Below are 23,811 nucleotides of genomic sequence, written 5' to 3' on the forward strand. Positions count from 1 at the left end.
CAAGAGAAGCCTGCAGGGAGAGCAGCTCCTCCGGACAGAGAGGCAGAGCAGGACCACTAAATGGTGACCTGAAGTATCACTTGCATCTGCCTCCAGTTTTTCCCCATCTGTTGCCTTCTTATGATGCCCTACCACCTCCTGAAGGAGTTTCATCCCTTCCATCTGCCAGCTCCTCACCTGCCTCTCCTCCCAGCTGGAAGGCAAGAGCAGCCCAGGGAAAGGTGCTTGCTCCCAAACAAACCCACACTGTCAGGGCACTTGCTGCAGGTGGGACACCCCTGCTCTGATCCCTTGGGCACACACTGTCTCGACTCCTTCCCCACTCAGTGCTGTCTTCCCCGTGCTATCTGTGCTGTAGACTCACAGGTGTCCAGATAAGATCAGTATTTCTTAAACTAGAGGCGATGACCTCCTCCAAAAGGGTTGCAAAAAAGCTTGTACAAATACTCGATCGTCAGAAATGCCACCCACTCTCTGGGTTCTCCAGAGGTCACACAAAGACAGATAAGCCAAAATGTAGGCACATAATGCATGGGGTTTTGCCTTTTCTCTGAAGGACAGGAAATGCAGCCCAACTATTTTGCGTTAAGTCTTGAAGAAATGAAAGTAAAATAACTAAAAACAGGTTTCTTCAGTTGCTGCTTATTCTCCAGTGAGTAAGGCATGCAAATCAGGCAGTTAGGGACATACATGGGCAGGTAGAGAGCTGGTATCTAGATTTATGTCTTGGGCACAACATGCATAATTAAGCTTGTACAAATACATTTCTGAAATTACACAAACCTGACTTACAGAGCAGGATCAAACTGTTGCTCTGAATTGCACCATGAGTAAGTAATGTGTAGTGAGTTTTATTTGCCAAGTATGCAAGTGTGTATTAGGAATAGATTTATATCCGTGTTGTACTGACAAAAACTGCTTAGTTAAAGCCTTGAGGACTGAGATACCCTTTTCCAAACCCACTCCCTGCAACAGTACAAATATCTATGTATCCTGCCTCAACAATGTCTATCAGATGAGATCCTAGTGTCCCAGAACAGGATAGATCTATCCCCAGAACTCTCCATCCTGTCAGTATCTCTGCACATGGTCCCAAAGTCAGGCATTTACTGTCCACTACACTGTGTCTGTGACAGACACACCTCCATAATAACACCACTGGCTATTTCACACCCTGGCATACTCATTCCCTGGCACTCCTGACCACCTGACTGGGAACTCCAGCTGAGAATACAGAGGGAAGGAGCCAGTGACCAGTCCTGGAGGTGTTTGGGACACTGGACTCAATTAAAAACCAAACCCCACTGAAATAACAATACCAATTAAATATACTTCTAAGTGTTGGGCAAGCATTTCCCATACTGCCACAGTATGAGGAAAGTCTGTCTCAGCTGTAGGCTAGAGGTCTGATGATCCCCAGCAGTAACCACGTAGTAAGGAATGCTATCTGACCTCTACACACTGACCCTCCTTTCAGGGTACCTTATCTGCAAGATTTGTTACAGAGCAATGCCACTTTTCATATACAAGTGGAAAAGAGGAGGATTTCTGCTCCAGCATACTAATGACTTTAGCCTCTGTGTTACAGGGCCTTTTCTCATCAGGCAGGTATTGTCAGGCACTGCCACTGAAATGCAACAAAAGGGGAATGCTAAGGTTTCTCAAGCTATGCTGCTCTCCATTTTAAAATAATTCATTACTTACACAGGAAGGAGTCTGAAATGTCATGTTTAAGTCTCACACCTGGGTGTTAACTACCCTCAGTTTTGACAGAGCAGTCAGACTGCTCAGCTCTGATGGGAGCCCAGACTCACGCTTGGCTTGCACAGCCTGGAAGGGTGCTGTCACTTTGTACTAGAAATAAAACCGAGGATTTTCTTTCCCATTGGAACTAGACCCTGCAGAGGTACCTGTACTGTGGGGACCCTCTGTAGAAACACTCAGCTGGCTTGGCAATCCCAGGAATGGGGATAAGCACAGACCTCCAGATCGCCCTGCCTTGCATCTCTCTTTCCAATGACACATGAAGTGTTACCCTCAGCTCCTGCCACAGCCACTGAAGGCATTTCACTTCACAGCATCCTCACTGGCCATGAAAGGAAAAACACTCCTATTTAAAGCTCTGGTGTGTCCAGCAGTGGTTTGGGTCGTCTCTGCCCACATAAACACGTGCCCTGCATGCAGGCAATGGAGTGGAGCACCTCTGTGCTGTGCTGACCTGGGAGCTCAGTGCCTGTAAACAAAGTGGTAAACGTGCCTGATTGCAGCCACAAGAAATCCCAAATGAAATCCAAGGGACAACTCACATGTTTTCAATTAGGAACATGGTGAACTTCTGACTTGCCATTTGTTTATGAACTTGGCTGAACTGTGACCATAAAGGTTTGTCTACAGTCAAAATGAATTGAAAACCAATTAGGAACAGTCTCCAATCCTCTTGACTCCTGGGGTTTGATTCTAAGCATAAACCATAAATAAAAATGCATGGTACTATGGAATGCAGAATTGCAGCATTTCAGCTTATATTTAAATTGGCTTTTCATAATACCAAACAAAATGGGTAGCAACATTGGTTTGTTTCTTTGAATTTTTTTTTAGTCTAAATGAGAAGAAACTGCTGCCAAATTGAGTATAATTTTCACTTATCCATAGAAACCTTTTCAAACACAGAAGTGACCTGGGCAGTAAGACAAAGCTTAGCTTTAAAGCACAATTCAATATTTAATGTGCCTTTTCTATTTCATTAAAAATTATGTGTCTGTAGTGATCAGCAAACAATATCTTGACAAAACCTCCAGGTGCATCCCAGAATACTTCTGTATGCTTAATGCACAAGCTGCCCTTCCCTGCATGAGCAGCCAGACCTTGCAGAGCACCTTTGTGCCCACAGATGTTTTTGACAGTAAATCTGATAACAGAAACTTAGGCAAGGGTCACTACTCAGCAGAGAGCTGAATCCTGTGGATGTGATCTCCAGTGGCTCCATGGCACCCTTTTCTGACACAGATGCCAAACTCGGGGCTCTGGGTGGAAACCAGAGCTCCCCTCCAGAGCAGCCCCAGGGCTCTGCAGTCCCCAGCCGCAGCAGAGCCCATAAAGCAGCAACGCACCCACTGCAGCCTAAAAGCAGTGGAAAATTCCTTCCCTCTAATGCTCCTGCAAACATCCCCAAGTGCACAGCACAGCTTTCAGCTCTAAAACCTCCAACCTGGTACTGAATCAGCTCCCCTTCTCCCGCTCTGCATGCTAACAGGCAGTGTGAAGACAGGGTTTGTTGTTGCTTCAAGGACTGACACAGCACTCTATGTGCAGCCAGGCTGAGAACTGAAGGGTCCACACTTCAGGTTGTTTCTACTGCTCCTTTCTGCCTGTATTAAAAACAAGTGTTGTCAAGAATCATCAGCTTTAACGCTTCCCAAAGCAGGCTTATTAGTGCTCTCATTGGTAAATTCCAGATATTTTTAGCTCTCTGCTGCTGCACTTTGTTTGCCTTCAATGTAACAAAGATTTGGGCTGTTTGAATATGCCTCAGAGGTTGGCAGAGCAGAGCTTAGTGTTGGAAAGATTTCTTCTGCTGAATAAAAATGAATGGCTTGAGGTAAGAACAGCAGTACTGAGGTCACATTGTGCGTGTTGAGAAAAGCAACTCGGACAGACTCTGCATTTCAAGGAAACTTCAGTTTGTCTGGAGTAGAACTTTCCTTTGCACTGGATTAATATTTTAAAAATGACTACAGAGTCACCTGTTCTTTCACAGGAAATATTTAGTTTTCCTGACACAAGAGAATGCTTTTTGTGCTTAACAAATGGCCTTCACAATTTACCTCTCTCAGATACAGCCCACTGTGAGTTATAATCCCATATTGGAAATATCCCTGCATTTCCATGGAAACAAATTACTGTGCCAAAATATGGGCTTAGTTCTTCAGTAAAGACTTATGAACAGGGAAGAAATAGTTGCTCGGGCTTCAAGTTCAAACATAATTTTCTATCATCTAGAAATAAGAAGCAAATTACTTAAAGGTCTAGAAGTCATTAATATAATATATCTAAGGCATTTTTCAGGTTTAACAGCATCCAAACAAATTTAACTTCTTATTTTTCTCCATATTCACTGGAGAGAGTGAGCCTCCAAGGCTACACATTTGTTTAACAGCGTGCACCTGTGCTTAGATACAGTACAAGTGCCCATGCTGGCAAGAAGCCACATACAGAAGTTTTTCTGTAGTGCTAAAATAAGGCATTCACAAAGCAATGGCACACATGTGATCTCAGAGTTAAAGCCTTCTGTACTCTCAGCTTTGGTTCCTCCTACAGAGTAAGCTGTTGGAGTCATCACAAGGGTATTTGCAATTTAATAGTACTTCTGTTGGGGTATTAAGATTACTAGATAAGGAGTCGATTAGATTGAAAAACTGCCTCCCTAGTTTCATCGTCTTGCTCGCCTTGGTATACTAACAGCCTGCTGACCCAGCTTGGTGTTACCATCTTCTTTTTAAGACCAAGAAAACAGAATATAGCAGCTTTTGAAACTCTCCTTACACTGTGAAGACTCATTCTTTCAGCAGCTTCTGTTTATCACTCTGATTCTTCAAGAATCCACAGACAGCAGATTAGCAGTTTGTCAGTCAGTGATTTACTGGGACAGAGCAAGCAACACATGCTCTCTCCACTCCTCATTCCCAATGCCAGCATGTGAGATCCCACAGCTCCAGACCTCATTTGCTCATTACACAGCTTTAAATGGTCAGGCTCTGAAGAGCAGAACACAAAGAGAGCAGGGACAATAATCACTGCACTGGTATTTGAAAAGACATCCAGCTCAAAGCATACTTGGAACAATTTGGCCTCTCTGTGTGCCTTTAGCTTTAAAACACCAATGGCTAACCCTGCCTCTGAAATCTGCAATATCTGCACCTGTCAGACTGGCAATGTGCAAATGTGAAAAGGCAGACAGCAGATGTGCAACAGTCAGGGCATCTTCCAGTCCTGGCTAGGAGAGTTGGAAAGCTTCTCCTGCACATCTACCAACTCCATTCTCCAGACAGCACATTATTTCTGTATGACACAAAGAACTGCATTATCCAGCAAACTGGGAAAGAAGCAAAACTGCTTAGTATCTCCCCAAAAGAGCCTCAAAGCTTTACATCACGATGAAACTAAAGGCAAACCTTTAACCTAAGCAGGAGTGCCTCATTAGAACATTTGCACTAGAGTTCAGCACTAATAAACAGACAATAACAGCACCTGAACTGACATCCAGATACACTGTAGTTGTTTACATGCTCAGTAATTTAAGTATTCAGCTCAATTTTTCATGTATAAAACTCCCACATTTATGATTTGTTTTTTATCTGTGCGATCCAGATTTTTTTTCATACAAGGTACAAATTCATGAGTCCCGTTTCTCATGGAAATTAAACAGAGCTGAAACACAGGAACCTGATAGACTCTGCTACAGTAAAAACAGTAGATGGACTGAAGAACCAGTTCTCAATTCTGCTGTCACCATTTCTCCCAGATCACACAGCAACAATCCAATTCTACCTTCTGGCTGAGTGTATTTTTTCCAGAGTAAACAGGTAAACAAAAGCATTTCAAAAATGAGATGAGGGTGTGAAAAAAATTCCTCTTCTAAATTGCAAAGATGGCTTTGACACAAACACCTACCTGAGGAAAGGGCAAAACCTGTTTATGAATGTTGCACTTTGGATTGAGTTGGGAAAGACTAAAGCTGTCTTTCCCGTATCTTTTCCCATGTGATGAGAAGGGAAATGCTACAAGCTGAAAGCATAAGCAATTTTGCAATAAAATCTTGGCAGTGCACCAAACCTTGGCATTAAATTGACAATGCTTCTAGGACACAAGCTATATTCCAATCAGATTATGTTGCATTAATCACATTTGCACAAAATAAAACCAGTATTTTTCAAGCCTCATTTCCCCTCCTTTTTTATTAAAACCATTTTCAGCAGCCATTGATAATTTCATTATCACTTTCTGGAGAACACAGAAGCAGCAATGAATTAAGCACAGGAAAAGCATTCTAAATGAAAGCATTCTGTCTGCTGATACTACCTCTTATCTACTTCAGAGATAGAAGATAAACTTTCAACAAGGCCGTAACTTTTGGAGAAGAAGAGTAGTCACAGAGGAATCTTTTCAAGCACAATTGAGTTTGTAATTCTTACTTACTATCCTTCTCCATCTGCCAACGGCCCAGTGTGAAATTACAGCCAGTTTGGGAACCCCACTGCTTTAGCTCTGCTCCTGTCAAGGGACATCTATCCATCACCTCATTGTGCAGCCTGTCCCATTTAAGAGCTGGTAATGCCAAGGCCTCCTGCATTATTTGGATCCAGATCTAATAATTAAGTGTAGCTCATACTGAGTAGGAAGCAGCCAAATATAATGCTGTGTGAAACCAATCTTTCTCTGCTTCATTTCCAATGGGTGTCACCAGCTCCTCAGGCTCAGGTGAGTGTCACAGTCCAGACTCTCCACTGACATACCTTTATTTAACTTTAGGCACTTAGCAGTAAACACAAAACGGAGAAGGCTGTGAATCTTTTGGATTGCTTGCAACATTTCCCTCTACCAAAGCATGAGCAGTTTTGACAGTACTGGTGAAAACAGGCAGGCAGACCAGAATTGTTAGTGACTGTTGATCTTCTGGCTGGATGAATAAGCAGAGATGAATCATTCACATAATAAATGAAACTACTATTTAGCAAACAAAAAATAACAGCAATAGGAACTTCAATCTCTCTAATTTAAACAGGAATCATTCAATAATTCTCAGTTCTGTCCTGACAGCAAATTCAGCCCTGGGTGTAACACAGAGGCTTCCCAAGGAGCAAGGGCACAGTCTGGAACTGGCAGGGCCTTGTTCCCAGGCTGGCAGGCAGCAAGGTCAGAGGCAGGGAATGAAGGGCTGCAAAACATCACAGAAACTTGTCTTAACCTCCACTAACAGCAAGGGCTGAAATAGCTGATGACTCCTGCTTGTGTCAACTGCTGCAAGACTTTAAACAGAAACTACTTAACTAAGCACACAAACCACAGTCAACCCCTCCTGTTCTTCCTGCTCTTTCCACCTGCCTCCCAGTATGCTGGGAAAAGTGTGCTTTAAAAAGCATTATTTCATGTACTAAATGTGATTCCCAAACAGACTGAATAGGAAGAGGACAGCCAGTTTCATACAAAACACAGACTAGATCGTTAACCTAGGGAGATTTGGGAGTTTCCATACATGTAAGAGATCTTATTCACTCCAGAATACAATAACAATCCTTTATGGGAAAACAAGAAATCTAAAACCTCTTAGAGTTATTTCAATTTGCTTTCATTTTATTTTCCCAGCAGTCAAAATTAATTCTAGATGTAATCACTGTTATTACAAATTCAGCTATTTAAGGTCCATCATTTCTCAGACAAAAAATCTAAAACCTTTGGATCCTTCTACACAAAAAGACTTTGTTTGCCCAACCCAACCACTAACAGTGTTTCTCAGTCCTATGCAAGGAAAGAGACAAGCACAGTCGGGGAACACAGGAGTTATTTACAAAAATTCAAAGTTTAACCTAATTTTGGCTCGAAAGTGAACAAAATCACTGTGCAAATGCTGTATAGCCTTGAATTCTTTTAAATTCTGAGTTAAAGGTTCTTTGATACCTCTAAGAAGTACTACTCTATAAAATAGCACATGAAATTGTACTTTATGTGCAATGCAACATGATGATACTAAAACTGTTCTCAGCTGGCAAGCTGACATTCTCAGAAATGCTGGTACTAGAACACGATCACTGCAGCATGTGCATGGTAGCTGTTACTACAGACTTCAAAATGGAAATGCCATGTCCCTACCAAAATTAGATTATTCTAGACAGAAAAGATGGTTATTGTAAGTAGATCTGTGTTCTTAAATTCATAAAGTACAGGAATAAAACTGTCTCAAGCTTCTAAAGTTCAACATACATGAATGATTCTGACTATGAACCACCTTCTAAGGAAGACTTCTAGTGCTACCAGTGGTCATTGATTTGGAAAGAAGAAAGACACAAGACAGAGGTACTTCTTTACAAGACAGGTAATTCAGTGTGTATCAAAATAATCATTCTGAGATGGCAAATGTATGACTGTCATCAGTCTATTTCTGATGTGAAAGTACACAACAGAAGGGGATGTCACATACAGATTTTGGCAGGGTCAGTGACTCTGCCTGCCTTAAGTTGTTGAATACGAAGATTGTGCTTGGATATTTTAAAAAGCTCTACAGAAAAGTAACCTAGCAATGTCTGAAAGTAGAAATGCAGAAAACTAGACGAGGAGCTAATGACACTGGAGATGCTTCTGTTCTTTTCTTTGGCCTATTTACTTGTTTTGAATGGTCTCCAAAAGGCTTCTGCTCAGCATGAGCCATCTGGTATGCAGATACCATTTCCAGATGTTAAATTACATATAAACTGGCTTTTTACTTTTTTTCTTTTTTTAATCAAGAGAAGTAGCATGTCCATGTGAAAGAGTGGATAAAAGATAACGTGACCAATCAAAAAACACAACAGGGTCTCATGAATGCACTAACTATAGCATATTACTGTAATACTTCACTTGTCCCACTTCTTCATTATAATTTCAAATTAATTTATTATAATTGTAATCATATTCTAACACTACACTCTTTAAAGCCCCTGCAGTGGATAGTATTTTTTCTTGTATGCAAGCTACAAGTAGCTAATAATGGTCAGATAATAAAAGCCCACATGGAAAGGAAAGGATGGCTCTGAGACATAAGAAAATAAACAGGTAATTTCAAAGGTTAATTTCCAGTTTGAGTGGAAAAAGGGGAAATAGTACTTACCAGTCATAATGTTTTTCATCTGCAAAAGGCTTTCCAACCTAATTACATTCTCACAACTCCTAGTGAAATGATCTGCAACTATTATCTCTGTTGTACCAAGGAAGAAGTCACAGGACAGCAGCTTACCCCAGAGGGGTCCAGATTTCCAGTTTTCTACTCAGACCACATCCCATTTCTTTTTCTGCCTCACACCTTGTCTCTCAACTCCCCCAAAAGCACTGACTTTGCCTGCTCAACTGGAGCACTGTGATCTTCCAGCCTTGGAAGTCCCAGGCTTTTATGTCCCTAGTACTGCTTTAGGATGCTTGAAACATTCATTTTTTCCTTTCATCAAATCAAGCATCATTTTGTGGATAACAACACATTTGCTCTGTGTTTACAGGGACATTTGAATAAAATGAACAGTCAGATAAGCAAGGACAGTGCTGAAGCTGTCCTTCTGTCAGGATGAAAATTAGCAACAAACTTCACGCTCCACACCAGTCCCACTGGGATCACCTGGGTCCTTGGGGAAGTGCCACCACTTCCTTTGCAAATGGCACAGAAGTTGTTTTTCTGTTACTGAAGAGAAACCCACAACTTTTTTTTTTTTTTTTTTTTTTAAGCATTTATTCTTGAACTGTTTTTCATGCACCCCTTAAATGCACTGCCACAAGACTGTCACAGCTGGGAAACACAAACAGAAAGCACGTGCCTGCAGTCATATTCAGCACAGATTAACAATACACTTCATGATTTAAAAAGTGGCAAGAACTTTAAACAGATGTATAAATAAGGTGGGTAACAACCAAACCTTTTATGTAACTTCTTTGTAGATAAAAGAACACAAGGAACTGATCTAAATATAAACTACAATTACCTGCCACAATCTCCAAAACTGTTCCTTGCAGTTGAACCACGAGCCTATGGAAACCTTCCTGCCCTTCACTTAGCCTCTGACCCTCACACTGTCCCCAGCCACATTACTCATCTCTCATTCCTTCTCAGTACACAGTAACCAGATGACCATAGCTGACATACTGCATTAACCTATTATTAGGTGACCCTGACACTACCTCACATTTTCTCAGTTCATATACACAACAACCCTAAACTGAAATATTAGTGGTGATAGGAACTTTTTATCCATAACCTTGGAAGTGGTAATGAGAAAGAAGGCAGGATAGTACATGACATCCTCAGTTACAGCCTGCGTGATACTATAACCTAGGAAATTGGAAGTGAGCTTTTTATCTCTTCCTTAAAATACGTAACATGAAAGTCTGACTATGAAGAAAATGGTAGCTTTATTTCCTCTCATCAAAAGTCTCAGGGAACTTGACTGTTGAGTATCTGAAAGATGGAGAAGTCATGCAAGCAATTTTATGAAACCAAAAGATCTTATGCAACCTCCCAAAGCTTATCTGTCGTAAAGAATGGGCAAAGCTTTACGAATTAACTCGTTCAGCTGACACAAGGCACTGCCCCTGTCATGCCCCTTCTCAAAATGAATCACTGATGTGCCTAACACAGGAAGGGGAAAGAGGAAAACCTATTCAAAATCACTCTTTCAGGACTAGGAGAACCTGCTGGCCAAAGGTGTAGCCTGCTCTATGCACCAAGGATGAAAGAAATCACCTTGTTATTCAAAGCCAAGCATGCACAAGGGGCATTGTCAAAATACAGTGGAATCTAAGGAAGCAGACTTATTAAGCTTTGGTTTTCTCAACACCATAAGCACTTGAAACTGCACCACAGTAACATGGCTTATGACCAAATGCAGATTGCAAATAACAAATTTAAGGGAAACACCTAACATGAATGTGCAACAAATAGTGAAAGATACATTTTCTAATAGAAGAAGCACCTGTAGCCCAATCAGCTTTTTGCTGTTTTTTGCTCAGCAAGAAGCAATATTCCAAACTAAGTCAGTGTTCAAAAAACTTAAGAAGATACTCACCAGCAAGTGTATAATCCATATCAAAACCAAAGCACTTTATCTTTTCCATAGCTAAGCTTCTGTTTACAAAGACCCTGAAAAGAGAGAAGAAATATCACCAGAGGTATGAGCATTTTCAAAATATTAATGTTTTAGAACAAACACATTCTGCTACTGTCAGGATGTTTGACTTCCATAGGTGAAAATCAGCAAATATACCTGAAAACAGAGTCAAGTCTCATTTTTTGCGAGTTCTCCTGAAGCAAAGCCATGACTTTGCAGAATTATTCTAATTTTTGCTGTCCAAAGACATACACGCATGCATGCACACACACAGGGCCCTCCATGTGACCTGCAAAAATTCCTAAGAATACAAAAGCAAAATCTCCTGAAGCAGAATGCAGACCTCAAAGAATATAAAACTGGAAGCAGTAGATGCAAAGTAATATAATTTGCTTGATTAAAACAAATTATTAGTAAGAAATAAGAAGGAAAATAAAATAATTTCTGTGAATAAATTCACAGCATTTGCCTCCTATTTGGAACTATATCTGGAAACTCAAAGCAAATCCAAACAGCCCCATTTTCACCAATACCATTAAAAACATGTAATAAAGCTCTGTAAAAGAGTAACTGAGAAAAATTTTCATACACAAGATATGCCATTTCTATTGTGACTTATTTTATTTCTAACTCCTCTGAAACTTGCCAATTGCTATTTTGTAAATTCAACTTTTACCATTAATGCTTACTACAAAGAGACTCTAAGCTGAATGCTTCCAGGCCCTTTTAGATGACAGCATTAATACATGATATCCAATTTAGTTCAAGTAAGTAACAGGGTAAAGAAATAGCTCAGAGAATACAACAAAAGCTTTTCTTGCTTCCTGTTCCAACTACAGCAGTAACTAAGCTGCTTATGTTTCCCCAGAACTTTAAAGCATAAAGCAGATCTGCAGTTCAACAGGACTTCTTTCCACCGGCTTATCTGAACTTTAAAAGTGAGAGTCAGAACTCGTCTGTGGCAGGAAAGCTGAGCTTTACAACACCCATCTCAGACCAAAATCCCATGCTCGAGTTGTGATGCCAAGAAAAAATTCTCCCATATGAGAGAAGTCCCAGAGCCTTCACTTATACTCTGATGTCAGCACGTGAAAATTCTCCAAATATTTACCAAGTGCGCTGCCCTGAGCGCTGTCATTATCCTCTTAGGCGCGGCGCGGGGACAGTGAGACACAATGGAGACGGCAAGCGCGGAGCCGAGCGCTGCACGTTCGGGAAGCCGGGAAAAATGGGAAAGATGGGAAAGCTGGGAAAGCTGGGGAGGCTGGAAGGAGCCCCGGGAGCCCTGCTCCGGGCAGGTGGCCGGCATTCCGTGCCCTGTCACTCCGCCACAGCCGCGTCTCAGCAGCGCTGCTCTTACCTCATCTCTCACCGATGCGCTCCCTGCTCAGCTCGCAGCCGTCCGATTCATCTACTTGTCTGAATCACATTACAGAATTCCTTTAAAGCTTCCCTGGTACCCAGGCAATTTTGCTTGGATCTGATTTGACTTCAGAAGATCATTATGCCTGAACCAAGCCTTGAAGTACTGTATATCTTCTTGGACAGTGTTCTAGAAAACACATCTGTGGCTAATTTAACCAGTCACTGGATATTGTTGTTGTTCCACACAAATCCACTTGGAATACAGTTTCTCTGGCAATAGTGTACTTTCCCTCCAACCTTGCACACTCTCTCTGGGAGTCACTGTTTCCTGGCAAAGTGCCTGCCTTTGACAATGGGGCTTGTCACTAAGGGGCCTTGGAGGTTATAGATTACACTCTTTTCTAATAGGTTTATGTATTACCTAAAGAAGACAAAGTGATAGGATGGATGCTGGAAACCAGTAAAGAAATGCCTTTTGGAAACATGAGATGGGCTCATAAGTCACTAAAATTCGCTCCTGAAATAGCTGGCTTTTGAGTAGGTGGAGCAAATTATCTGAATCTGCAATCTGAATCCCTGTTTGTCTTTTAACATTGAGACAGCTCTGATTTACAAGAGACCATGGAGAAGCACTATTTAGTACTAAACAAAGTCTGATACCTTGTATAATGCATATGATTACATGGTGCTGCTGCCAGGAAACATTATTTATTACCTAATTCAAGCATAATTTCTGATCTCATGTTTGTGCAGCTTGTTTCCGAGAACACGGAGCTTTAAGAAGGAATAACATACATCCAGGAGACACCAGTAACATTTTTTATCTAAAATGCAGAGTCCAGTTCTGCTCTTGCTTTTAGGCTTAATCCCTGCAGCATGGTTTTCTGACTGTCTTTACGGGACAGGAGCAAGAAGTGAAATTCAAAGATCACAAGACCATTTCAGAATTGCAACATTTGGTAAGTTTCCCAAATGAGGACAAAAACTGCAAGTACTAAGACACAGCTGAATGCACTCACAAAAAGGGTAATATGACAGTGCCTGTGAAAGGCAGAAACAAGGGAGCTCTGACCCGAGAGATCTGTTCCAGTCCAGCCTGCCTGTGTTTAGATTATGATGACACCAAACTGATCAAAAACCATGGAAAGATCACCAAAGCTCTGACAGATTGTCATGCCTTGCTTTTGTAGTATTTAGAAACTGAACCCAAAACCAGCATAGCTTGAGACTGAAGATCTGGAAAAGTTTTCTGAACAACAAAACAAATAGCACTCATAAGTATATTTTTGTTCCAAAATAAGTCTTTTGGAAAATTACCATAGCAGCACCCTTTGGTAACAGCTGGTGAAGATGCCTCTTTCTCCACCAATTTGCACTTACTGCCTGTGACCTATAAACTGCACTGGCAGGGTCTAATCACACCCCAACTTGGCACATTTCAAGGCATGCTACCAGCTGATCTGATGTGGTAATTACTTCACCCACCAGTGCTGGAGTGAGACAGAGCAAATATTTTAAAAAGCCAAAGAAGGTTATTGCACAACATGTTCAGGACAGGAAATGAGAACACTTTAATCAATTTAAACTTGCATATGCCTTGGCAGATTAAATGTAGACTAAACAGTGGTGAAAAAAAAATAAGGGACCATTTTTACTTCTCTTGTGAAGGCCAAGATAGATGTTGGTTTATTTTGTAGGCACTCAGGACCTCAGTTCTAAATCCTGATAAAGAAATTTCCTATTAACAGTGTTCCCCTAGGCACAAGGGAGACAAGGGAGTAAGTAGCTACTTACAAATATTTACTTCCAGAAACTGACCAGCTTAATTCGGGGTTTTACTCAAAGCAGTAAATATCTGCAGTGTCCTAGAAACTAAAATTAAAAGCTGAGATTAAATCTCTAGCAGTTTCTGGGAAGAGCCAGGTGCTTCTCAGAAGCTGCAGACTTAGCCCATTCCAAAGCTGTTCTTAAATTCTAATTGAAAGTACACTCAGCCTGACTACAAGAATACTGATCAAATCATAGGATCACAGAATGGTTTAGGGTCAAAGGGACCTTAAAGATCATCACATTCCAAACTCCTGCTATGGGACACCAGATCAGGTTTCTCCAAGCCCCATTCAACCTGACATTGTGTCTGTTGGCTACAAAAAGGTAACATCTCCTCAGAACAAATGCTATAGAGAAATTACAAGAGTTGTTTTTAATGACTATAAAGCAAGAGCAACCTGAGGGCCCTAAGAACCTTGAACACCTGAATGAAAAGATCCTCTGGTCATGAAAGGAAAGGATGAAATAACAAGTATTTTACAGCTCATCCAGATGAACAAAAATCAAAGAAGCTTCCAGACTACAAAGAGTAGAAATAATATCAGAATAAGAGGAAAACTAAAATGATCTAACATTTTTAGGAAAGGAAGTTTTAATGCAGAATAATTTCTCCACTTGCCAGAATGAGAAGAAATCATACTCTCCCTTCCCCTGAATTTGTTTTTTTCCGTTTAGAAAAGTCACTTCAACTGGAAGCACTGGAGTTAAAATTTTAACTGTTCTAAAAACTTAACAGCACTGGGCAGTAAGACAAAACAAACTGCAGGCACAGCATGAGAATACCCTCTGCATTCCCTGTGCTGAGGCAGAGGTGAACATTGCCCAAGCCCAGTTCCACATCTGTACACACCCAGAGCATCTCCTTAAACAGGACACTGCCTTTCTCCTGCCTGCATCTTTTCCTCCTGATGAAACCCAAGCTTTACATTTCTGCTCTGAGGACTATCCCTGCAAGTCTCCTGTTTTTTGGACTCCCTGTCAGTGTGGCTGGAGCGACACAAGGTGTGGAGCCTGTGGGGAAGGTGGTTCCAGAGCCCATATCCCAGCCCCATGGGCTCTCTGAGCACAGCTGGGACTGGGGAGCAGCACCTGGATTTGGGGTGTCTTAGCCTGGCACAGATCCCCACCTTTGGCAAAACAGACTTGAGGAGCTGTTTTAGGGAAACTTCGAAGCGTGTTTTCCTCTCTAATGAGTTCTTCCTCAAAGATTAAACCCTGCACTTGGCCACAGCAGAAGGCTCTCAGTGACTACAGTATTTATTTTCCTTTTGAGCTCTACGGATTGTGCTGAGTAAGAGAAAAATGTGTTGCATTGCAAGGAAGAAGGAACTGCTGAGCATGCAGCAGGGAAGCCACACAGCCCCAACAGCCACAACTCTGCAATTCATAGACCTTTGTATTTTTACAAGAGAACCGATCTTGGTTTTGTTACTGTTCTTCTCAATCAATTCTGAAGCAGGAACTTAAATCCCAACTCTTCTCAACTGGAGAGGACAAACTCACAGAGAGGGAGAAATGTTTTTATTTCATTTGTGAAAAACCTCTAAAGAATTGTATGCCCTGAATGAAATTTGCATTTGTAATTTGACCAGCAAAATAAACAAAATGCACAGAACTTTACAATTAAGGAGGAACTTGGCACATGGCTCACAATTCCTCATAGTGAAAAAATGTAAATGAACAATGTGAGGCAAGGTTTCTGGAACAGAGCATTTCATAATAATTTTCCAAATATGTCTAGAAATACCTTGCAGCATTTAGCATTTTTCTGGGGAGTGTGTTTCACTGAAAATTAAATAAATACAAAGAAAATTGCAACACTGCTGAGTGGAACAGCAAATACAGTGGGAGCTGGATAAGCATGACTTACATGTGTGTTTAAAAAAGCCTGTGGTGGACAGTTGGGCTTGAGCCAACCACAAAACAGGGACTAACTAGCCAGAAGGCTCAGATTCCCGCTTACTCAGGGTTTAGGAACTTTGGTTAATCTTCACTTTATGGACAACTTCCATTCTTTAATAAGCTAGAAGATTTAACAGAAATAATGGGAACTAAATGGATTAGCTTTTAATTGTCTCCCACGCCCAAGGTCCCCGTGGCCTCTTTAAAATGGTGAATAATGAAATAAACATCACTCTACTGTTATGACAACTCAGTGTTCTCAGTATGACCAGCTAGTCCCCAGATGTGGTCTGCTTGGGGACTTGTGTCACTGCATGACATTACAGCTGTGGTCTCAGGTGACTTCCACCAGCAGCAGCGAACTTCCCCTCTGACCTTCTTTATCTGGTACAAAGCTTTTGAGCAATCTAAAGAAGATAATACCATATAAACCAAATGTCTCATCTTTGGGTCCTGGCTGTTTTGGTAGCTGCCTTAGAGAAGACATAAACTGCTTTAAATTTTTAAAACCAATGAAATTGTTCTTTTGCTAAGTCCTGCCTCTTTAGGCAGATACTGATTTTCCATATACTATTTTTTATCATATCATTTTGGTTTTATTTTTTAATCCTAGATTTCTGGAGTTATATTTTATTCCTTCTTCAACTAAAGACGAATATTCTAACTATTTGTAATTTAGAGGTTTTTGTATTTGTATTTAGAGGTAGTATTTGGGCTCGAGGTAACTTATGGGGATGAAATAGTATCAGACAGGGGAAACAAAGAAAGGGCATAAACATTTCCTGGCCACTTCTAATAACATTTCCAACACCATGCCCCACCATTTTACAAGTCTAAATGTCCTTGCACAGTTACAGTGACATTAAACTGGAAAATCCAGTAATGACTGCATTCAAAGCCTGATGAGGCTGTATCCAGAAACACAGCTATGAGCACTTCCCTCTAAAATTATGCAGGAATCGGATGCAAAGAGAGAGCCTTGGCCATTTCTATTTTCATTGTTTGGGTTTTCTTCCCAGGCAACAGCAAAGTGCCAAGAAGCTCACATATGGATTCCATCCCAAAATAACACTTGTCTGCTCCCTGAAACTATTAAAGCTAAGGATCATGGGACTTTTACAATGTAATTTCTTTATTATTAATTTGGCAAGTGGTGTGCTTTTTTATAAGCTCACCCATTCCACAGACTTGACACAGTCCCTCTCCCTCCTCCAGTGCCTAAAGCAGTAAAACAAACCAGAGGGAGCCACAGGCTGCCCCGTGTCACACAGATGCCACCACACAGGTCCGAGGAGGCTGCTCAGACACACGAGGACAGCCCACGGCCAGCAGAGCCTCCAGAGCCACCCCGTACAGGGAAACTCCACACGTGGCCTGTCCAGTTGTGTTTCATGCAAAGAGCACTTTCAGACTGGTAAAGATTTGTTCCAGTTTTCCACCTCGGTGAACTGATCATTTTGAAGTGATTTTAAATATAACCACCTAAACAGATGAACAGTTTCAAATCTCACAGCCTTGTTTATACAACATTTCCACCTGTTTGCAATCACTGGTGATCCAGTAACAATTAAGTGAACAAACAAGATTAGCAGTGAACAGCCCAGAGTCTACAAATTTGAACAAGCTAAAGTACATCTTTAATACATGAAATCAAAACAACGAATTGGCAATCCTTTTGCTTTGTCATTATTAAATCATATACTATTTTTTAATCCAGAGTCTCAGTGTATAGTAACAGCTAAAACCACTTATATCACGACTGTAACCAAACTGAAGTACAAAACTACAAAGAAACTTACTCAATACTTTATCAACAGTCAGCAGGAGAATTAGGATTAGGAATCATGATGCCACACATCTTGCACTAGCCAGAAAACAAGAGAGCAAGAAAAAAGCCCAACAGTAAAAACAACAACAGAACCCCCACATTCAGGATGAGAAGTCTCCAATTATTCTGATGCAAAATGGTAGAAGCATCCCAAAGTCAGTATGTTTAACCAAAAGGACGTTTCAGCTGTTAAGCCAAAACCACAGATAAATAAATATAAGTGCAAATACCTGTTTCCTGGATCTTGGTAACTGTCAGTAACAAGAGTGGATGGAACACCAACTTTTTCCATTATTTGCTTTAACTAGATGGGGTTGCTATTTAAACTCTAAAGAGCTATGTGAGATAATCCAGAGGGTGCCTAGAAGTGCTCACTCCAAGTTAAAAAATAGACACTAGGGCAATTTGGTGGCTCAGAGTCAACCTAGTTCTTGCCTAATTACAATCACATTAAATGACAGTGCTCTTCCAGAACAAATGATCTAGTGATTATCCTCCACCCGGAAAAGTCAACAAGCAGCACATGACGGAGGTGGCCTCACAACCACACACACCAAGGAAAAGCCTCCCAAGAACTGCACATCCATTTTATTTCCGAATTAAAATCTGTGCTGCCAATAGCACAGTAATGCAGTATCCTCTTACCAGTGACCTCTGCTAGAGAATGAGTAACATGTAGCTTGCATATTAATTCATCTACAGACCTCACCTCCAACAGGCGCCAGCTGTGTTGTGCAACAAGGTCTGACAGCAGCACCAGCCAACCAAAAGCTTTCATTAAAGTTGTCAGAAATTCCCTGAGGATAAAACCCCACCACTTCTCCTCCCCAACAGATTTTTCTGATTCTATAGCTATAAAAATCTGATTCTGAACATTCTTGCCCATGGCATTCAGATATGATGATGATATAGTCATTATACTCTGAGTCAATATGCACTACACCAGTTAAACCAGTCTCAACTGAGACTTCTGCCAACAACTATTATATGCTGAATATTTATCTATCAATTATGATACAATTAGAAGTGCAGCATCTGAAATACATTCCAAGTAAGAATGACCACCATACACTATGACTATTAGAGTAGTATCTTCAGAGATAATTTTTTAAAGTTTTTAAAAGTTTCATGGCCACAAGAACATTTACATGTTTTTTTAAGGTTAACTCTTTTGTTTTTGGAAGCTTTTCCCCATATTTTGTCTGAATTCCTTTACAATTCAAGCATATCAAATCGAGTGTATTTCATGAGAGCAAGAATGTTAAATTGATTGGTCTAAGTCTCTCCACCAGTACTTACGTAAGCACAAAGCAAACAAACAGTAAAATAAGTTTTTACATTTCACACTTCAGAAAACTAGGCATTCCTAACAGCATTTCAGCAGAAAATCTGCTGAATTTGAGCTCAACTAGGCTTTAAACACAGGTAACAAAAGCTAGCCCCACTTATTCTCATCTGTAAATGTGTAGCTGCCAAGCTCCACCAGCCTTTCAGACTGGGCACATAACTGGGCAAATAACTTTGACCAGCTTTAAGGTAACAGAACATAACAGGTTTAAATTCAATGTTGTTATTGGTTTTGTGTCTAAGTCACTTTAGGTTCATGTTTTCAAGTATTTTTCCTTTAGCTGCTGGAGTAAGGAAAAAAAAAAGACAGAAAAAAAAGACTGAAAGAAAAAGAGAAAAAGAAAACGAAAATAATCTTGACAACGACACCATGTATTTTCAATTTCTCTTTTTCATAAAATTTGCAGTGCTTCAGCAATATCCAAGAGTCAGAGCATACCTGGACCTTAGTGAAATAAATTTACATCCTACAACTCATGGCTGTGACCAGCACATGTATTCTGCATCTGAAGGATTAATAAAACACTAAAAAATAAAATATCAAACACCAAGGGGAAATCACTTCAGTCATACTTTATCATGTTAAGTTTGCACTTTTTAAAGTAACATCACATCTGATAACACTACGACCATGAAAAGTACCAGAAATAGAAATCTGACAACACTGCCTCTGGAATGAGGTTGTTTCAGATTCTTACAATACTGGATTATCAAAATAACTCCCATGAAACTGGTATACCAAAGCCATTAATAGCACAGATTTATATTATATTTAGATTTATATTTATACTACAGTCTTGGCATCAGGTTCTCTCATTCTCTCCCATTCCCTCCCTCTCTCTCTCTTTGAAAGAGGATAGCAATTCCAAAACAAAAATGCGCCTCCCCTTAATATTGTGCCTCCCTAGTATTCCCAGTGTTGTGCTTTCCATGAAAATCTGAGATGACAGCAGCATTTCTGCCCAGTATGTTTTGCATAAGACATTTCTCTACGCTAAAAACAGGTACCTAAACTTTACCACAGACTAATTTTGGGCTACCAGATCCCAGCTCCTAGTGGGCAACCCTCCTTTACGTGACTGCACTCCCATCTTCCAAAAGGATTTCTTTTCTGAAGTAAGGATTTCTTACACAAGTAAGGGTAAATGTGATGAGGACTTTAATGTATGAGCTCTTAAAGAGAAGCACAGCTTCCTTTGGATCATGTACAACATTTAGCAAACTGTCAGCACTTAACCATAACAAATGTTAAGGAAATACTTAGAAAAAAATATAGGCATCACTCCGGCTTGACTTCCATCAATCTGAATCAGAAGTAACACAGCTGAAGTTTTAAATAAATTTATTACACAAAGGTAAACCTGTCAATGACTGCAACAAGGTGAAGATTTTTTTGACAGGGAATGGTATAAAATCCCTCTCTTATTACATGCTATATATAGTTACATTCTTTAAATGCTTCCATATTTGACAAATGAGCTGACAGAGAGATTCAAATAATGCCAGCACTTAAGACATATTGCTCAAACATATTCATTGGAAATTGGAAAGCTTCAGAAACGCATCACAGGATCCATCACTTAGCCCTGGACACTGCAACTTGCACAACCTGGCCAATCATATGATGCACTAAGGCGTTTTTCTCAAATTAGATTCCATTTGGAGAATCAAAAGATATCTAACACTTCCAAAACACTTCCCCAGAAATACCACCAATGTGAATCACACAAATGCAATGTGGCATTTAAGCATGAGGTTAAATGTTTCTTTTTCTACATGAGAAATACATTTCCCCTTCTGCTGAATATCCTCTCATCATCACACTGTATGACTTCTCAAAATAACAAAGCTAAACTTTGAAGATACACCTCCCACAAAGAGAATACTGACAATTACTAGATACTGTTGTTTTTAACTCTATAGCAGTCCAGACATCTGATCAGGATACAGACTTCATCCGTCTTTTATGCTCTATGCTTACAACCCTGAGAGCTGTGGACTAAATTCTTAGTTCAACCAAACCCCCAATGTGATCTTGTAAAAACAACCTAGTGGTTGCACTTTTATTCCCAAACTATAAACTAAGAGTCATAACATTCCTTTTATTTTGAACTCTATCTTCTTTACTTACTGTAATTGTTTTATAGCAGAGATGGAGTTAGGTATACCTAACAGTGAAAAGGCTGGGCCCTTGCCTAAGTGCTCCTGCATGCTCCTGTGGTCACACAGTTAATCACACTAGATGTAATTCTCAATTTCTGACCCCGTTTGATTTCCTTCTTATTCATATTTGTGCATTCCAGTGTCTAAGGCTCTGCTCTCCCAGTGTGCACTGCAGTAAATATTATAAAACCTCTGCCAATGATTATTTATTTATTTGAAAGCTTCTATCCAAAATCCGATTAATCTTTTGACTGCAATGAGAAGCATATCCTCTCTCGCTCTAGTACATGTATCTCGGCTGTTTGCAAACTCCTGCAGGCCAATACTGTGCCATCTTCTAAGCTCTCTTCTACCAACACTTCTGTGAAGAAGGTAAGAACAACCTTCCTGTTTTAATAACAAGTAAAAAAAAATCCCAAGAAATGTGGGATTTATGTTTCGTTTCGGAGCTTCACGGATGACTTACCGGTGGTAGGCTTCCCGGCGGTACTTTTTCAGAGCATGGCCATCCATGTTTGCAGGGAGATCTGCTGCATTCTGCAGTCGGTCGCTCCATGAGGTTGTCATCATCAAATGCTCACTTATTTCTGAAAGAGACAGAAAAGCTTGCTTAAGTTCAAGGTTTGTTTTGCCAGAAAGTTGTGTTTCCTAGTATGAAGGAACTCCTGTGCCACTCAGGAATTCTTGCAAAGTACCAAGTGGAATGACCTGAGTATGCAGGTCAAGTAAGACACTGCTCTTTGAGATGTTAAAACAGAGAGCTGGGAAGGCTGTTTTATATGGCTGCAAAGACATTCCTATCCATTGTGGCAAAACTGCATTTACAAACAGAGACCTTGTTTTCATTGCTGAAAAGGGGTATTTTTTGATGCTAGAGTTACCAATATGCATTAGCTGCAGGTGACAGAAAACCCTTAATACATGAGATAAATTCAGCAGTGTAAACCGTACAAGCCCCACTGGGACTGACCTTGCTGCTTTTACCACAGAGTGAAAACAAAGAGCCTTGTCCCTGGCCATTTGATCTCTAAGCAAAGACAAAGCTTCAAACTGATGCTAAATTAGCAGAAACAATTGGAAGGAAAGTAGAAAGATGATCCTTTGTCCTCTCCAGGTCAGACACATTCAGGCAGAGCAAGAACACACTGCAAACCTGTAACATGAGCAATGCAAATATTCACCAGAGGATCTTCACAAACATGAGCACCCCTTCTCAAGTGCTGGCTGTCACCACCAAACCACAGACAGTCCTTCTCATCAGGAGGGCTCTGCCATGAGGAAAGAGGGGCATCTTTCCTAATTTTGTTATTAGCACACTGGGGCAATCCTGCTCACCTGCTCCTCCAGCTAGACACGTGCTGCTGCATTCCCTGGCACCAGGTGGGGTTATGAAGCAGCCCCACGGCAGGTCAGTTCAGCTCACCAGTCCAAGTCCTCACCTATCAAAACCAACTGGCCAAAGGTGGGGAAAGGCTGAGTAGACCCCACTGGTCAGCTGAACCCAGGCTGAGCCCAGTTCAACCTGCCACAACACTGTCGTTGGAGTTGGTGGGGAGAACAGGGTGGGAGACACAATCCCCACTTATACAAAATTAGGTATTACATGAAACCACATTCTTGTGTAACCCACACAACTGCTGGACTGCAGGTCTTGGCTTGTTTGCTCTTCTTAAAAGAAACAAAAACACCCCCAAACTACATGGGTAATGATATAGCAACTATATCTGGACATCTCTAAAATATGAGTGCATTCATTTTACAGAAGAGAATTTAAAGATTCCAGCAAAGTAGAGAGCAGAGCAAGTACATAAACCAGTGCTAGAAGTCACAGCACTCTCAGTGTGATGTGCATGCTCCTCAAGGAAACGTGTGTAATTTCTTCATTTTAAACTCTATTAAAGAGCAACAGTTCCAATTGTCACAGCACTTCTTAGTATATTTACCTACTATCTGCTGGTCATAAACAGAGAGCAAACAGCTTGTCTGTAAAAAATACGTTCCTCCTCCTCCTCCAGCATTCTCCCAGTTACTATAACCAAGGTTTACAATGCATTTTCTGACACATCCTAAAGGTCACCAAATTCAGGCCCTGGCAGGCAGCCTAAGAGACCACATGCCATTGCTGAGTGAGAGCTCTCCCCCTGAATTCCCTGCCACACACCCAGGAGAGGAGGTCACCACAGCAAGAGGGTGACAGGCCATTCCAGCCAGCCACAACTTCCACAACAGGGCATGCAGGGAGAATCAGCTTCCAAAATAGCCCCAGCCACAGCCACCAAGGGCTTTGCAAGTAATTACCAGCTATCTATTTAAGCCGTGCCCAAAGGCAGACAGAAGGCAGCACAGGACACAGAAGTCAAGGCCCCTGAAGCACCGACCTGTTCCCATTTCACTGGGAAGGGAGGGCACTGCCTGCAGCAAGGCTCCCCAGGGACAGCAAGGGCTGCTCAGGAGAGGAGCAGCGCTCCTGCAAGGCTCACAGGCTCAGCCAAGGCATGCAGCAGAGCGAGTGATCTGGCAACACCCAACTCTGCC

General features: G+C 41.0%; 1 protein-coding gene across 4 annotated transcripts in view; it reads right to left on the reverse strand.

The window, feature by feature from the left end:
• The window catches only part of NT5C2 (5'-nucleotidase, cytosolic II), a 59,584-nt gene that overhangs the window by 19,643 nt on the left and 16,130 nt on the right, over window positions 1-23,811 (reverse strand). For 2 of the 4 annotated variants that reach the window (XM_021536323.3, XM_021536324.4), the window contains exons 2-3: window positions 21,743-21,863; window positions 10,800-10,873 (exon numbers count right to left, since the gene is read on the reverse strand). In XM_021536323.3, coding sequence (XP_021391998.1) covers window positions 10,800-10,873; window positions 21,743-21,846 — 178 coding nt within the window. In that variant the 5' untranslated portion in view covers window positions 21,847-21,863. Of the gene's footprint in view, window positions 1-10,799; window positions 10,874-11,952; window positions 12,017-12,201; window positions 12,561-21,742; window positions 21,864-23,811 lie in introns of those variants that run through there. The other 2 variants (XM_085583674.1, XM_085583675.1) reach the window with 2 other exon arrangements.

This window comes from Lonchura striata, chromosome 6, assembly GCF_050655825.1.
Source record: "Lonchura striata isolate lonStrDom1 chromosome 6, ASM5065582v1, whole genome shotgun sequence".
In the NCBI taxonomy this organism is placed as follows: domain Eukaryota; kingdom Metazoa; phylum Chordata; class Aves; order Passeriformes; family Estrildidae; genus Lonchura; species Lonchura striata.